The sequence below is a fragment of the Lissotriton vulgaris genome, chromosome 3_2 (assembly GCF_964263255.1).
Source record: "Lissotriton vulgaris chromosome 3_2, aLisVul1.2, whole genome shotgun sequence".
In the NCBI taxonomy this organism is placed as follows: Eukaryota; Metazoa; Chordata; class Amphibia; order Caudata; family Salamandridae; genus Lissotriton; species Lissotriton vulgaris.
In genome coordinates, this window is record NC_141690.1 from 70920401 (window position 1) to 70938588 (window position 18188).

At 48.9% G+C, this 18188-nt stretch overlaps 1 protein-coding gene across 1 annotated transcript in view; it reads left to right on the forward strand.

The window, feature by feature from the left end:
* The window catches only part of DHX15 (DEAH-box helicase 15), a 257979-nt gene that overhangs the window by 156666 nt on the left and 83125 nt on the right, over positions 1 to 18188 (forward strand). Inside the window, exon 10 of the mRNA XM_086964023.1 lies at positions 16341 to 16532. Coding sequence (XP_086820149.1) covers positions 16341 to 16532 — 192 coding nt within the window. The remainder of the gene's footprint in view (positions 1 to 16340; positions 16533 to 18188) is intronic.

Below are 18188 nucleotides of genomic sequence, written 5' to 3' on the forward strand. Positions count from 1 at the left end.
ATGAAACAAAGCCGTCTAAAACTAAACTCAGACAAAACAGAAGTCCTCATCTTAGGTAAATCTCCCTCTGCATGGGACGACTCCTGGTGGCCGGAAGCCCTCGGAAATGCACCCATCCCGACAGACCACGCACGGAACCTTGGCGTCATCCTGGATTCTTCACTCTCTATGAACAGACAAGTCAGCGCCGTATCCTCTTCCTGCTTCATCATTCTTCGCATGCTCAGAAAAACATTTCGCTGGATCCCCACCGAAACAAGGAAAACAGTCACCCATGCCCTGGTCACGAGCCGACTGGACTACGGAAACACCCTCTACGCAGGTACCACCGCTAAACTCCAGAAGAAACTACAACGAATCCAAAACGCCTCAGCCAGGCTCATATTAGACATCCCACGCAACGAACACATCTCTGGTCACCTTAAAGACCTCCACTGGCTACCCGTCAATAAGAGGATCACTTTCCGTCTGCTCACCCACGCACACAAATCACTCTACGACATCGGACCAGATTGCCTCAACTCTCGACTGTCCTTCTACACCCCCTCCCGCCAACTTCGATCTTCCAGCCAAGCCCTCGCCACTGTACCTCGCATCAACAAGACCACCATGGGAGGCAGATCCTTTTCATACCTGGCTGCCAGAACATGGAACTCACTCCCCGCTTACCTTCGCCTCACCCAGAATCATCTAGCGTTCAGAAAACAGCTTAAAACGTGGATTTTTGACAAATAACCCTCCCCCCTTCCTAAGCGCCTTGAAACCCTCTGGGTATGTAGTGCGCTATATAAATTTTATGACTTGACTTGACTTCCTCCACCTCCTGAGACCTCTGCGGAGGTTGACTGCGGCTCGAGCGCTGAAGGTTTCGGCTTCAGGTCGTAGGAGGGTGGTGTCATTGAGGTGTGGTGCTTCTGGGCTCCCCTCTTCGGCGCCTGGCGTCCCTGCTGTAGGAGAGTAGGGTCTTCTATCCTATGGTCACCCCAAATTTTTGCTTTTTGCTTCACTGGTTTGACTTAATGTGGCTGTGGGCCTGCTAATCAGACCCACAGCCTGCTGTTCTCTCTCTAAATTAATACCAATGCACTCTAGTGTAGTTCCTATTTTCCCAATATGCTCTGTGCATTGGAATAACATAAACAGCAGTGTAGACGTATGACTGAGGTTATCTAGGTCTCTACTGACTATGTTAAACTTAATTTAGGTTTGCGCCAGCTAGCTCAGAGGTCACTGGAAACTTCCTTGAATGAATAGGGAGGGATGAACTTCCCTGGCTCAGACAAGAAGGGATTCAGTGTTCGAGGCATGTGGGCTGCTGAATTAATATCTGTGCATAGATCGCCGCCTAGTGTTGGGTCCGGATGATCGCACATTGTTGTCCTAGAAGAGTCTTCGAAGTATCACGAGATAGGTGGCTCCTCCCCTGGACTACAGTGCGCATGGGCATCGACTCCATCCTCAGATTGTTTTTTTCCGCCATTGGGTTCGGATGTATATTGGTTCACTCTAGTCGGAATCGATAAAAACTTTCTTAAGACCAAAAGGTCTTTAGTTTTCTTCGTCGGTATAGTCTTGCGTTCGGTGCCTGATTCTTCCAGCTCGGTTCCGAGCCGGATTCCAGAGAACCGCGTGCTTTCGACGCGGAAGGCCCAGTCGACGCCACAGACCCTATCGACTTATCCTCATGGACCGGAGTCTGTTCAAGAGATGTCCCATGTGCAACTCAAAGTATCCCCACATTGACGTCCACCCGGTGTGCAACAAGTGTCTGTCGCCGGATCATGATGAAGCCAGTTGCATGGCTTGTTCCCGTTTCAGATCCAAGAAGACGCTTAAGCATCGACGCGCTGCGCGCCAGGAGGCCCAGCAGACTGCACCGGCGCCTGCGGACATCTTCGATGCCGAGGATGATGAGGGAGCTGACCGGGAAGTTGGTGAAAACCTGTCGAATCCCACGTCGGAGGTCGACTATATTTACGACGCGGACGCCAAAATGTTCGAAGCCTAAGAAGTCGTCGACGAGGTAGGAGAAGACTACGGGGCCTTTAGGGCCATGGAATATCGCTCGAGCGAAGAGCTAACTCAAACTGACATTGGGGCCGTAACACTCCAAAAGGCTCAGGTCGAGGGATCGCCACTAGGCCTTACCCAAGATCTTACGATGGGTTCTACGGCCCAGCCTTCGGGCTCGGCTACGGACATTACTATTGAGCCGCACCCTGCAAAATCAAAAGTGAAACAAACGGTCTCAACGCAAGCGAAAGCACTGGTGCCCCCCTCGAAACCGAAGGTGCGCATTACTTTGGTCGGATCGAAGGCCTCGGAGCCGTCGGCACCGACGAAGCAGAAGGGTGTTGTTGATCCGAAGACACAGGTCAAGGGCGTCGAGACGAAGTCTGCCACGCCGAAGACAAAGGTCAAGGTGATCGAGCCGAGTAAATCGGCGCCGAAGGCGGTCGACACCAACAAAGGACTCGGTGATCCGAAGGTTCTCGAGACTCCGCGTCAACATGACAAGGCCAAGAGCGGCGCAACCCACAAGTCCACATCTAGTGGTGCCTCGAAGGACCCCGTCGACGCGACTCGGCGCGGCCGTCCGCCGCTTTCTCCAAGCAGGTGGCGGACTCCCTCAAGCGCATCAAGGAGAGGGCCTCGACTGTCGGCCCGAAAGGAACTCCACCTTCGAAGCCTGTCGAGAAACCTCACAAGGCGTCGACGCCAATTCACTTCACGTTGCCGCCGAAAGTGGCGCCGAAGGCTTTTACCCCTAGGATGGGCGCCGGCGTGCCCGAGAAGGTGCCCTCGGTGCCGAAGTCGACAACAGTGGTCCCAACCATGAAGCATCGACAATCTTCGTTGGAAGATCAACAAGAACACTTTATCGATGCCGAAACGGGCAGACTTTCCCTCCATAAACGGAAAATTGCCCCGGAACAGCCAATGGAGTCCTACAAAATTCCTTTGAAGAAAAAGGAGGAGTCCACTTACACTCCTGTTCTTGTGGAACCCCTTTCTCCACATGGCCATGATGTCTCGCCCACTTACTCTGACGTGGACACTGGGGAAGGTGATGATGAGGATGAGTACAGCTATCCTGTCTACACAGACCCTGAAGATACCAATGAACCCTGGGCAGCGGGTGCTGAACCAGGTGATCCTCACTCTGCCCCTGACACTCTACTCTATACTGTAAAAACGTCACCTACTGAGGATTCAGCGGCGTTTAATGCCCTCATTGAACGGGCGGCTAAAAATCATGACGTCCAGCTCCATGCTGACCCTATTGATGTGGACTTTCTTTATGACACCTTTTCCGTCTCAGAAAAAACTGTGAAGACTCTGCCTATGTTAAAGGGTGTCTTAAAACATGCTGGGGAGATCTTTAAAGAGCCTACCAGAGCCAGGGTGATAAACCCTAGGATTGAGAAGAAGTAGAAGCCAGCGCCTTCTGACCCTACGTACATCAAGAACAGTTACCTTTGGACTCTCTTGTTGTTTCAAATGCCCGGAAGGGGGCTAATTCTCAAGCAACGGGTGATTCTCCTCCCCCAGATAAAGAATCAAAGGTGTTTGAGGCATCAGGGAAAAGGGTGGCAGCTCAAGCGGCCAATATCTGGCGCATTTCAAATACACAAGCACTTCTAGCGAGGTATGACGGGGCACACTGACACACTGGAGACCCTGTTGCAGCATCTGCCAGACGAATACAAGGAGGCAGCTGAGATGCTTATCCAAGAGGGGAAGCTAATATCCAATGCTTCTATTAAATGTGCACTGGACGCGGCTGACACCGCGGCCAGAGCTGTCAACACTAGCATCATGCTGAGACGACATGCCTGGCTTAGAATCTCAGAATTTAAGCCGGAGGTACAAACCACCATTCTTAATCGGACAGTAAACCCTGATCATCTGTTTCGCCCAGAGGTGGACACCACCTTGGAAAAGTTAAAGAAAGACACTGAAACTGCTAAGTCCATGGGGGCCTTGCAGTCCCAGCAATTCAGGGGTGGTTCTTTTCGTCGCTCAAGCACTAGAGGGGTTTCCAGAGGGCAGCTCTCCCAAACCACGCAGTACTATAAAGGCAGCACGCCGTCCACATACACCAAGCAAAGTCGAGGTGGATATCGTGGAAACGGCGCCAAAGGCAGGGGTCGTGGAAACAACAACTCCAGATCCTCTGCCACCAATAAACAGTGATGCCTTGTCACTGCCCTCCGACAACGCAACACCGGTCGGGGGGAGACTTCAACAGTTCCTGTCAGTCTGGAAATCCATCACCACAGACTGGTGGGTCACACAGCTCATACAGTACGGTTATTGTCTGGAGTTAACATCCACTCCACCCAACATGCCTCCAAGACACCGTCCTATGTCCAACGAGCACTTGCACTTATTGCAGCAGGAGGTCATCGTCATGCTGCAAAAAGGGGCAATCGAGCTCGTGCCTGTAGAAGAAAGAGGCATAGGAGTTTACTCACTGTACTTCTTGATACCAAAAAAGGACGGGTCCCTCAGACCCATGCTGGACCTCAGACCCCTCAATCAGTACATTCTATCGGAGCACTTTCACATGCTGACCCTGCAGCAAGTACTCCTGTTACTCATTCAGGGGGATTTTCTCGCAACTTTAGATCTAAAGGGTGCGCATTTTCATATATTGCGCTACACCCGTCACACAAAAAATACCTCCGGTTCACCATCCAAAACCAACATTGCCAGTTCGAGGTTTTGCCTTTCGGGGTCACCACGGCACCCAGGGTGTTTACGAAGTGCCTGGCGACGGTGGCGGCGCACCTAAGGAGACATAACATTCATGTCTACCCTTATCTGGACGACTGGCTCATCCAGGCCAAGTCGGCCCAGCAGTGTGCCGCCCACACCATCCACCTTCACGATCTGGGATTCTCACTGAATTACCCAAAGTCCCACCTGCAACCCGCCCACATACGGCAGTATCTGGGTGCGACGATGAACACTCTGGCAGCCACAGCACAGCCAAATTCAGTGAGGATCAGCAGCATTCAATCACTGATACAAAAATTCAAGCCTCAACACTCGCTTCCAGCACGAGTGTTCATGCAGTTGATGGGCATGATGGCCTCCTGCATCTCCATAGTCCCGCACGCGAGACTACATATGCGTCCGCTTCAGGAGTGCTTAGCACGTCAGTGGACTCAGGCTCACGGACAGTTGAAGGACCTAGTGTTGGTGAGTGGTCGTGCATACAACTCTCTGCATTGGTGGAATCCACAAAGCATTTGCAGGGGCCGACCGTTCCAGGAGCCTGTGCCACGGATTATTCTGACAACGGACACATCTCTCCAGGGATGGGGAGCTCATGTACTCCACTACACTGTGCAGGGACTATGGACACCACAGCAAAGGAAGATGCACATCAATGTTCTGGAACTGATGGTGATCTTCATGGCACTAAAAGCCTTCAAAGTACATCTGTGCAACAAGGTCGTGTTGATCCGGACGGACAACATGACGGCCATGTACTACATTCAGAAGCATGGAGGAACACACTCTCCACAGCTCTCTCATCTGGCTCAGAGCATGTGGAAGTGGGCCATTCAGAGAAACATCTTCCTCATGGCAGAACGCCTCCCAGGCAAAGACAATCAGATGGCGGACCTGCTCAGCAGGTACAGCCACCAAATGCACGAGTGGGAGATACATCCATCGGTACTCTACCCGTACTTCCAAAGGTGGGGTCATCCAGAGATAGACCTGTTCGCCCCAAAGGAGAACGCAAAATGCTGAAGCTTTGCCGCCAGGTTTCCACACCCACAGTCGCAAGGCAATGCGATATGGATGAACTGGTCAGGCAAATTTGCGTACGCTTTTCCCCCAGCACCTCTAATACCGCTGGTGGCACGCAAGCTGAAGCAGCACTCGATGACTCTCATCCTGGTTGCTCCAACGTGGGCTCGCCAACCATGGTACACCACGTTCCTGGAACTGTCTGTGGTACCGCATCAAAGGCTGCGCCTCACACCCAGGCTTTAGGCGCAGAGCCATGACGACATTCAGCATCCAGATCCGCAACAGCTCAACCTGGCGATCTGGCTCCTGAGATCTTAGTTTAGCTACCTCAACTTACCTCCTGACTGTGTAGACATCATCCGGGAGGCAAGGAAGCCCACCACCAGAGCATGCTATGCGGCAAAGTGGAAGCGGTTTGTCATTTATTGTGCAGGCCACAACATTAGCCCGCTGGATGCATCTATTCAGAACATCATTTGTTATCTCTTACATTTGTACAAATGTAATCTGGCCTACGCTTCCATTCGCATACATTTATCCGCAATGGCTGCTTACCTCAAACAGACAGCACCTCTCACTTTTCAGGGTGCCTGCCATCAAAGCCTTTCTGGAAGGACTCAAACGAGTCATTCCTCCGCGGACACCACCAGCTCCGGAGTGGAACCTCAATGTGGTCCTCACCAGGCTGATGGGTCCCCCTTTTGAACCACTGCATTCCTGCGAGCTTCAATTCTTGACATGGAAAGTGGCTTTCCTTATAGCGATTACGTCGCTACGACGAGTTAGTGAACTCCAGGCACTAACTATCCAAGAGCCTTTTATTCAAATTCATTCTAACAGGGTGGTGCTTCGCACTAACCCTAAATTCCTTCTTAAGGTAGTATCTCAGTTCCATATCAACCAGACTATAGAACTACCTGTGTTCTTCCAAAATCCAGAGTCACTGGCGGAGAGAATGCTCCACACACTTGACGTCAAAAGGGCTGTAATGTATTACATTGATAGGACCAAAGATTTTAGGAAGACTAAACAACTCTTTGTTGCCTTTGCGCCACAACACAAAGGTAACCCCATTTCCAAGGCTGGTATAGCCAGGTGGATCGTTAAATGTATTCAGATCTGCTATCTGAAAACCAAGCGCACTCTCCCTATTCCACCACGGGCCCACTCCACTCGAAAGTTGGGGGCCTCCATGGCTTTCCTTGGACATATTCCTTTGAAAGACATATGTACAGCAGCCACATGGTCTACCACACACACGTTTACAAAACATTACTGTGTTGATGTGCACTCCAAACAGCAGGCAGCTGTAGGGCAGGCTGTTCTAAAAACACTTTTCCAAAGTGCTGCAGCTGGCACGGGCGGCCGCCGTTAATGGAGAGACTGCTATGTATTCTATGCACAGATATGAATTTAGCAGCCTACATGCCTCGAACCGAATATGCTACTTACCAGTATGCATCTGTTCTTGGCATGTAGGGCTGCTGACATTCATATTGCACGCCCTCCTCCCCGGCGCCTGTAGCAGCTGCGGCATTCACACATACTTCTAGCATGGTCATCATTCACTAAGTTTCACTCCATCTTGGCCACAATGGCTAAAAACAATCTGAGGATGGAGTCGATGCCAATGCGCACTGTAGTCCAGGGGAGGAGCCACCTATCTTGTGATACTTCGAAGACTCTTCCAGGACAACAATGTGCGATCATCCGGACCCAACACTAGGCGGCGATCTATGCACAGATATGAATGTCAGCAGCCCTACATGCCAAGAACAGATGCATACTGGTAAGTAGCATATTCGTTCCGACAACCGCATAAACATGACAACTTTGCTCCCTCAGAATAAGAGTGTATCTCTTAGAGTCGTGTGAAAACAATAGGCAGCTATTTCACTCAGTCAGCAGTGCATACTTAGTTTCATCAGAATGCAGAGAAATAGAGAGACGGGCGTTTTCAATAAAAGGTGTTATTTATTGAGCAGTCTTCTTCCTCATGCAAGAGAAATGAATTGCCACAATTGCAACACTTAAAGTAAAGTGCGTATTGTAAAAGTAGTATTATGAAATAATACTGTAAAAGCATTGATATGGTTTCTTAGCCATATGATACTTTAAAATGGATAAAATATATACATATGTTAAAATATTTATATAGCGCAACGTTCACCAGGTCGGTATACACAAATACATTGACTAACGTACTCAACTGGTGCTTCTAACTTAGCCTACCCTGGTGTACCTGACCTAAGCCTAATACATGGGAAGGGATGACTAAGTAGCAGTTTAAGTTAAGTTGGTTAAGATAGTTTTGCCAAAGAATCTGCATCAAGAATTCTCTCAAGGGTTTAGTCAGCTCCGTACCTTGGTAATAGAATGTGGGAGGTCTGGTATCTCTTTCCTCAGGACTCGATATCCCAGCCACCCGCAAGAGTAGGCTGGAAACACCGGAGTTGGATTTTCTCGGCTGGAGAAAAAGACAGCGTCTCTCTCAGTGCGTCAACCAGGAGGGGCGGCTTCCGTGGGCTCTCGCATCAGCTGGGCTCTCGGGTAAGTAGATGGCCGCTCTGCTCCAAACCACCGTGTGTTTGCTTAAGGAAACTGTTGGTATTTTATACCTGGAAGGTGCCGGGTTTGACGTAAGGTTGGACATAAGACGTCACTAAGAACTAACAGTTCTTTCTGGACTATAGGAGTTCTTGTTCAAATCAAAACAAAAGCAGGGGGGATTTTCCCGGGCTGCTGGAGGCTTGGCTTGTTTAAAGAACGCGTTGTGCTTTCTAGGAGTCGGTGGGAGTAGCCGTGCTGTGCTTTGGACTGCATGGGCTATTACTGAATATGGATCCGATTCCTTTATCGGGGATATTATTGATTATAAACTCACAAGGGCATAAATCGGGAATATTGAATATGGGTCCTAGATATAAACACGACACTAGATGCATTGCCAATTGGAACTGATTCACCTTATAGGCCCCTGTAACAGTGTACTTTAGGTACCCAGGGCATAGGTGTAACCCAGGCCTACCAGGGGCTGCAGCATGTATTGTGCCACCCCTGGCCTAGCCTAGCTATTTGACACAACTGGCTGATTACTCAGCTGGGGTAAGTTGGTGTAACCACATCTTACTTGGGTATAGTATATCTATATCTAACATATAGGGACACATGGTAACCTATAAGTCACTCCTATGGCAGGCATCGACAATCCTGGAGGCAGAGTGCTTGGTTTCATGTGAGATGGTGCTCTGGCATGAGCTAAGCCTGTCTGCAGCTTTCGGAACAACGTCCTTTAGCTGTTTCATGATATTGCCATACCATATACTCTTAAATGCATTATGAACCTCGCGGTTAAATGCTATCTTTGGTTTGACTTTATCAAAACGTGTCGTAAGGTGTCATACGACTTGGAATACTACCCCCTCGCCAATTCTGGCGACGGGGGTAGCATTCCACCCTTCTAGAGGGAGACGACATGTACCTAACCTGAAACCCGGGTAAAGTTAAACATAAGCCTCAGCATCACAAAATGGATGCTGCCACCACAGACACGAATCTGACCTCCTGCTGCTCGGAGTCCTTCCAGCCTGGGAGGCCTGGACAAAGGGTTTCCTGTCAGGGGAGTTGCTTGCACCACCCCAGACAGGATTTTGTGTAGTGGGTTTGGGAGGGCTGAATAGATTGAGACATGCCTGGGGCACACAAGGTGTCCCTGTGCATATGCCAGTTCAAACCGGAGCTGGAGCTTCCCAGCCCCAGTCCTGGCGCGAAACTGGACAAAGGAAAGTGGGTGTAACCACCCCCCTTCCTGGTCCCACCAGAGGAGGGACCTAGCAGGTGATCCGGCCCCTAGATTTGGTTTAAGAGTAGGAGCTGTGTCCTAAGACTGCAGATCATCCTGAACTCGACTTGCGACTAAGAAGAAAACTGGACTTCGACATTCTTCTGCACAGAAGACTGAAGAGAATCTCCCTTGTGGCCAAGGAGTGACCACCCTGTGAACACAGGCACCATCCAGCAACTCGAAGTCTGCTTTGCTGCCGCCTCCCGCCGGAGCCCGAGCCCAGAGCCTGACGACCTGGATTCCCAGACATCTCAGACCCCGATCCACAGTCCCTGAAAAGAAGAGACCAGTGGAGGCACCGAGAGACGTAGGACCGGCCATCTTGGAAGATCCACGAGAAGCTGACTGCACAGCACCTGATGCATCCTCAACGCTGTGCTTTGAGGTTTGAGAAGCCCCACCACCGAGCAGCATCTGCACCGAAGGTGAGCCCTCCTGCATCCACGAGATCTGCGTGGGTCCTTTTTGCATTTTGCCACTCGACGCGTCACCCGGTCTCTGGTCCGTTGGCTAGTGGCCATCTTGGCGACGAAATCTACAATCCACACTGCTGGTCTGGTTGCTCCAGACTGGCCCTCGCTCCTGTAAAAAGGAGCAGCCCCTCTGACCTTGCTGGTCCGAGTAATAAGCTTTCTTCGACTCCTGCGTGGCTTGCATTAGCCAAGGCCCGTTTGCTTCAATCAAGTCGCCGACACCACCATCAGCTAGAGCCTGCGTGGGACAGCTCGTGATCGACTCCTGAACGTCCTCGACCTCTTTGTGTCCACGTGGCTGCAGAGACAAGCTACACCTCCTCACCTGTTGGCACCCGACATCGCCTGGTTCCTCGCCGGTCACTGGCTAGTGACTTTGAACATTGTCCCCTCTGCTTTCAGGTCTTCACCTCTTCAGATCCACCCTTGGATCCACCGGAACTCTTCTTGACTGGCCGCCTGCAGCATCATCATCTTCAGGCTCCATTGAACTGCACGACGAAACCCGACGCACTTTCACACCTATGCACCCGCTTCCTGTGGGTGAGGTAACGCTGGCACTCCGGTGCTCCTGTGTAGAGTAACATCTCTAGTGTCTAGGTTTCAAGTTGTTAGGTTCTCGTCCATCCAGAAGACTCCCTTTGCAGTAACTTTGTGACTTTTACGCACCCATTGAAATCAATAGGCCCTCGCGTGTAACTTTCAGCACTGCACACGCATTCCGTGGGCCTCCTGGTCACTAACTTCTGTTAGCTCCTTGCAGTCCCAGTGGTTTCCCAGGCCCTTGACCTTTTCCTTTTCAGATACGTGGTTCTTAAACCACTATTTTAGTATATGATTTGAGTGGCCACCAGGGCCTATACATATTGTGCAACTTTTGTATATTTAAACACTGTTTTGTTTTAACGCAATTGCTTCTGTGCTCATAAAGAGTATAGGGGATACTTGTAGTAAATAAATATATATATTTTCAATATATCTGTGTGGTGTCCTTTCATTTGGTATTCAAGGAGAGTGTCTATGGTAAAACAGCGTGCTTCACATGCCTTTACAGAGTTTAGCCTAAGACTGCTTTGTCCACGCTACCCCTAGGATAGCTGGTCTACAAGGTTGACTTACAATCAATCATCATAAGGGTTGTTTAGACTGATACAAGGTGATCACTAGAACTAGTGAACATCATATATCAGGCCAGCTTCTCACACCTGCCTTGCCTGCAAATCCCTACCGGGCTCCTGTGGCGTCGCAGGAGATCATCAGGACTCCGGGCTTGCCCCTGAGTCCCCCTCGGTCCTCTGAGCAGGCGGCTGAGGCCGAACCGGCGCTGTTCCGGCGTCTTTTCGGCACTGTTCCAGCGTCGCCCCGCCCCATTCTCCCTGAGAGCATGTGGTGGCAGAAGTCGACCCGGCGCCACGAATGCCCACTCCGGCGCCGGTTGACGGCAATCAAGCACCTATGCCGGACTCCACGGAGCCGCGTCAGCGTCGGATTCTTGATTAGTCTCCGGAGGTCCCTTCTTCTCCAGAAGTCAGTCATCTGTTGGTATGTTCTTCCCTGGAAACTGGGTGCCGGTTTGTTGCCTTTTCACTGGCATCTTCCAAGGGAGGGCTCTTTGCCGTCCCCACGGCCTAAATCCTCGAACCCTTCTTTTCGTGGCTCGCGCCTGGCTTTTCCATCGGCCTCTCCACTTTTCCCTGAGGCCCCTCAGGTCTCCCATTCTTCTGTGGATCCTCTATTCCGGGGCTGGCCGCTCCCCCCTGGACTTGGGGATGGACTGCTCAGTCTCCATCCATCGCCCACGGAGGAATTACTTTCTCCTCCGCGACGCCCTACTGAGGCCAGTGTTGCCTTTGTTCAAGCTATTTTCACAGCTGCTTGTATTCTGCGGATGGGTGAACCTGTCACTCCGTTTCCTACGGACAACCTTTGGGAAGTTCTCCACCAGTGCTCTGGTGGACGGGAGTTGTTCCTTCCTTTCGAAGCACCACTCCATAATTCCCTTATGGGGGCTTGAGTGAACCCTGCCACAGGCTATCCGGTGCCTCACACGTTCCTACATCGCCACCGGCCTGCTCCGCATGACCCGGTCTGCCTTTCCTTCCATCCTTCTACTCAAGGCACTCTTCTGCGGAATGCCTTTCCGTGCTTGCCTGTGGTGTTTACTCCGTCTCGGGAGGCCCGGTGGTTAGATTCATGGGGACGTAATGTCTTCGCTTCGTCCAGTGCTGCCTTACGGGCGCTTAAAACTTTGTGTGTGTTGACCAGGGCTACAGGGTGCCTGTGCTGATCTGCGGGGCCATGTATTGGATGGTAGGGAGTTGGCCGCGTTTAATGTTTGTGTGGCTTTGGATGTTGCCGAGCATCTCTGCTGTGCTATGGCCACTTCTGTGGCTCTCCGCCGCCATGCTTGCCTACGTGATGCTGTTTTTCCTGAAAATATCAGGGAACGTCTGGTTGACCTACCCTTTCACGGGGTCCTCCTGTTTAACACTCATGCGGACTCTGCCATTCAGCATCTTGATCCTCCCCCTCCTCCTGATCCTCCTCATCCTCATCCTGATAATCCTCCTCCTCATCCTGATAATCCCCCTCCTCATCCTGATCCTCCTCCTCCTCATCCTGATCCTCCTCCTCCTCATCCTGATCCTCCTCCTCCTCCTCCTGATCCTCCTCCTCCTCCTCCGCGACTTGGTGGGAGGTGTTTTCCCACTTGCTACCTGTATTTTTTTTTTGGAGTGGCTTATACTTTGTGTGGTTTGCTATGCCCTTGGGGTCCCTTGGTTGGCCCCTCTCTTCAGTTGGCTGCTGATTCAGGCCCTTTTTTGGCAAGGATCTACTTTTTTGCTGGTTCTAAACCTTCTGTGGTTTCTGCCGCAGGATTATAGTTTTGTTCTGATACGGGATTTTCTTCCCTAAGAGTGGTTCCAATACTTTCTCGGGACGTGTCCTACCCTACATGGGGTACTTGTAGCAATTGTATAGCCCTATCTTCCGCTGGGCAGGTGTGGATTCCCCCTTGTGGGTTTCTCGCCCTTCCTGGTGGTGCTGTATGCAGCTTGTGCCGTTTCTGGGCCAGCTATGGCGTTGTGCTGCAGTGTTTTTGCCCTTTGTCTGCCGTTCGGCCTGGTCCTCTGTCTGGTGTTCCAGAAGAGTTAATTTCCTATGTTGACGACTTTGTTCGCTCTACTTCATTCTCTTATCTGCCGGCTGGTCGTACATGATTTTTTCTGGTCTTCCCCTTGTTGAGGACCGCTGTGGTCTGTGCGTTCAGTTTCGTGGCGCTTGTCAGTGACCAGCTGCGCCCGCCTGGCCGGTTTGGCTTAGTCTGTGGGTTGCTCTTCTTCCACTGCGTTACCTGTACCTCTGGGACTTCCGGTGGAGGTCCCCTGGTACATTGACTAGGCTTGGGCGGTACTGGCCTCCTTGGGTATTGCCCTTGTTTTCTCCTGTTTGGTGAGGGCTGGGCTGCCTCTTTTGTATTCATAACACATCTCCTGTGGGGCCGGTGTTCTTCCGCGATGCTGAGGTTCTCCTCTGCTTGGGAGGGGCTGTTTCCCCTGTCTCTGTGACTCTTCCCCTGTTGGGGAGGACTGGGCTATCTTCACTGTCCGTCTGACTCGTCCCCTGTTGGGATCTTATGTTCACCCGAACTGGAGAGGTCCTTTCGCAGACCCTCCTTCCTCCTGGGTACGGCTAGGGTATCTATTTTACGTTAAGGAATCTGCTGCAAATAGTCTCTATCAGATGTAAGAGTTACTTACCTTCGGTAACAATTTATCTGGTAGAGACGATTCTAGCTGCAGATTCCTTCAAGACTCGTCGTTCCGCCCCCTACTGTGAGGACCCTTCTTGGTCTTCGGCACTCGCCTACCTCCGAGTAGTTGTCCTCTGCAAGTGCCTTTTCTTACTTCCTCCCAAGGGGAATGTTCGTCTTGTTGTTGTTTGCTCTCTTCCTTCCTTTCTGTTGAAGGGTTGGTGGTTTCGTGGGCACTTCAGCGCCCCTGCACCCTGGTTTCCAGTGTGGGTTTGCTTGTGTTCTTCTTTTCTTGCTTACTTTTCTGACTCCTTTGCAGTCCTTGGGGTCGAGATCCCTGGCTGGGTCTCGGCCCTTAACCCCTTTTCAGGAAATGTTCCCCCTGCTGGTGTTGGCTGGGGATGAATGGTGGTTACTCTTCCATTCTGGCCCTGGTACCCTTCTCTGATCTGGGCGGTGGTTGCAGTCTTTTTTTGTCTACTGTGCAACCTGGGTTAATGTCGACTCGTGCATCCTTGGTAGCCATGGGAACAAAGTATAAAGCAATATATACTCCTTGCACAATCTGCAACACCTCTTTTAATATATGCTTTTCAGTACATAGCTATGCAAGGCATATTCAAATTTTAGCTTTAGGGTCTAGGGCCTGAAATGGGAATGCGGAGTTGAAAATTTGCACATTTGCAGGAATGGTTTCTTTTTCCGGAAGGCCTGTAGGGCAATGGTACAGTCCGCCATGACCTATCAGTGCTTCTGAAAGACCAGTAGCTCTGTAGCAAATATAAACATTCTTGGCTTACTTCTGAATCCGACCTAAAATTAACAGAGAGTCCAACATGAACAATGTACCTAAATATACAAGAAAAAGGGAGTAGTTTTAACTAGAACGAGTTCCCATCAGTCCACCATCGAGACCGCCCTTCATCATCTGGGATCTCTTATGTATATATAAATCACAATCAGGGGTAAAAAAACCTGTGCTGGCAGGTAAATACACCATGCACAGGAAAAACCCAGTGTTGATGCTGATGTGAAAAGAATAGCGTGTCTAGTGGTGAACTGAATAGCAGTGCTTAGAAAAAAGCGAGTTTGTGAAAAGAAAGAGAGAAGGCTCTAAAATTAGGTCGTGATCGGGGAAACAATTTTAATAAACACCCTCACACTCCTAAATCAATAAAAACAGTGCAAATTAGTGGTATAACAAATGTCCACTAAAAAAGATATAAGGTCGACATGTTTCTGCAGACAATTGAGGTCTAGAGATCCCCTGCTGCTTCCTCAGGACCATTAGTGCTACTGCTGAATTAAATAACGTAAACCATACCACCTGAGAGTGTATGTGTAATCATCTTCTCATCCCACGTGATGGGAAGGAACAGCCCCACCTCACCTGGCACGAGCTCAGGTAGTGGATGCACCGCACTCTCCGTCGGTGCACCGGTCGTCCCTCTAAGCTCCCTACGATAGAGCTTAGAGGGACGACCGGTGCACCTACATGCCAGGAACATCTGAGTGGCATGTAGATTAAGACCTCTGAAAGAATAGTGCAGATGCCTCCGGATAAATGTAGAGCTCTTTTTGTGTTTTAAAGAGGTCTGTAGGTGGCTGGTACAAATAGGGCACAATCCGTGTTGAATGTAATTTGTGACTTTTGGATGCTATGTGCTTTGACCTATATTTCCCCAGAATATGGTCTTATGCCCAAACTGTGCTGTCGATGGCTGAGATTTGGACCCTGGGTAGCCTTTAATAAAGCATCTAGTGGCACAACGGCTGGGTACAAGGCTTAGATAAATAAAAGATTGCATGAGCCATAGGCATTCTGTTCTGACCCAAGATAACACCTGGTGCTTTGAGTTTTCTGCATTGGACCAAAGCTCTGCCTCTTGTGATGCAGTTTCGGTACTCACCTGACCCTTGCCCTCTTGATGAACTTTGGTCTCAATGGCTGGATCTGTAAGTGTGATACCGCAATATTTTCCCTATAGGATAACATTGAACTAGGCAGAAATTTCGAAAATGAAAAGGATTTATATTTAAAAACGTACTTGCCTTATTGCGAAGATCTTGATCTTAAAATACAAATAATGCTTATTTTTCTAAAATGTATGTGGATCTCCTTTTTGAGTGGTGTGTCCATTATTGGTCAATGTTGTGCAATAAATGTCTTGCACTCCTCTGTGTTAGGCCTAAGGATGCTCGCTCTCACTACCACTAATTGAGCACTTTGGGTTTTACATTGAGCCCTGTACACTTTTGAGGAATCCCTGGACTCTGTGCTTGGTATAACCACCTAGTGGCATACAATATACAGAAACCAGCTTCCTACAAATAGGAATTACCTTAATAAAACATTATTCAAAGGGATATTAGGCCTACAATGTAAAACCTAAAAGCCAGATATGCCATGTGTGGTTTGTTCTCGTTTCATTTAATGCTTAGTTTGATTGCTACACTTTACTCTTTGTTTGCCAGTCTTATACGTTGATTTGTTTTGTAGCCCCAGAGACTCTGATGCGAGCCCTAGAGCTTCTGAATTACCTGGCTGCTTTGAATGATGATGGAGACCTGACTGAACTGGGATCCATGATGGCAGAGTTCCCACTGGATCCACAACTGGCCAAGATGGTTATTGCAAGTTGTGACTACAACTGTTCTAATGAGATCCTATCTATAACTGCCATGCTGTCAGGTAATAGCAGGGAAAGAAAAGCTGAAACAATGCTTTCCAAACAATGCCATTTTTCTCCAATAGTTTATATACATTTTTTAGGAAAACCTAGGATTTCGACGGTTTGTCAGTGGACAAATACTTATAATACCTCTTATGTACCAATCCTAAAAAAACAGATCTTTTATTTGATCGATGTCTTTGTCAGCATACCAGAACCTCCTACATCTTTATCTAGTAAGATTTTTTTTTAATGGATTTTTAAGATGGTTTGGAATTTAGAAATCCACAGTGAAAATTATTCATGTTAACCGCAAAGTTGTACCTTAAGAAGTTAAATATTCTCTTACTGTTACTTTTTTCTGGAGTCACTAAAACAGGAGATTGGAACCTGAAGTAACACTAAATGCTCTACTGCTTTGTGCCTTAGAATAGATCAAGCCCAAGTGGCACATAGCTCAACTTAACTTACCTCCAGAGTGGAGTTTTAAACCTGAATCCTGACACAAGCTGAATTTTTTTCGAACGAGGAGTTCCTCTTTTTGAGTTCCAATAACTCCTCGTAAGAAGAATCTGAGTCTTGATGGCTCGTAGGATTTCATTAGCTCAGTGGTGAAGGAATAGTCCTTAAAATAGACAGATCTGCGATGTGTTCCAGATCGAACACTATTTAAAAAAAAAATCTTTACATTCTTCATAAGTGCAGCGTGCAAGAAATGAGTAGGCCACACTTTTTCAGTTGTGTTGATAAATTTTATCTAGCCAAAATGTTTGTTGCAGCGTTCTAATAAATAAGGATCAGACTCAGAGCAGATGGGCAGGGCAGAATCAGATGCATTCTTTGTGATTTTCTTTGATGTGGTGGTAGGTTGTTATCTTTCTTTTTCCCTTTTTCCTTTGTTTCTGCACTATAATTGCCTTTTTTGTAAAAAATACTTAGACCTTCATTTCCACTGATAATTCAGTTTACTTATTTGCAGTCCTTGGGTGCTGAGACCTACACTTGACAATCGCACTAGCTTCTCAATAAACACTCCATTTACTTAAAATATCTACCTAGTACACAAGAGAGTATGCACAAAAAAATATATATCTTCCCTTCCCCCACCTGATGGAAAAGCTCCTCTCTCTTAGCTGGGACCTGCCTTCTCAGTCCTCTTATTGAGTACCTGGCCTTGCAGAAGTGTGAGCTGTCCAGTAACTGAGGTTGGCAGCCTTGAAGTGCATTTGAACCTTGGTAGACCCTTTCGTATTCTCTCTCAAGTACTGACTCTTTCTAAAACAGAACTGTTGCCTGAACCCACAGCTTCCTTGCCAGTCACACCCCTACCTTGTACCAAAGCCAAGTATCTCCACATTGAATCCCTATCTCACACAGTGTGCATCACAATAGTTGCAATCTCTCTCATGGACACAATGATCAAAGCACCACAATATATATTTTGTTGTGCAAACACCAGTTTACTTGACACCCCATCCACATGGTACACAGATCTATAAAGACAGCTACAATTTAATTAAAATCATATCAGGGCCCACTGTGGATTTGTTTGACAGGAGGTTGAAGTTGTTGCATTTTGTATTGAACCAAACAATTTACACCTACTTGTACTCACTGGTGGTACTGCTCTCACTTTGTACCATGATGACACAGTTGCCATTTTGATATGTACATTT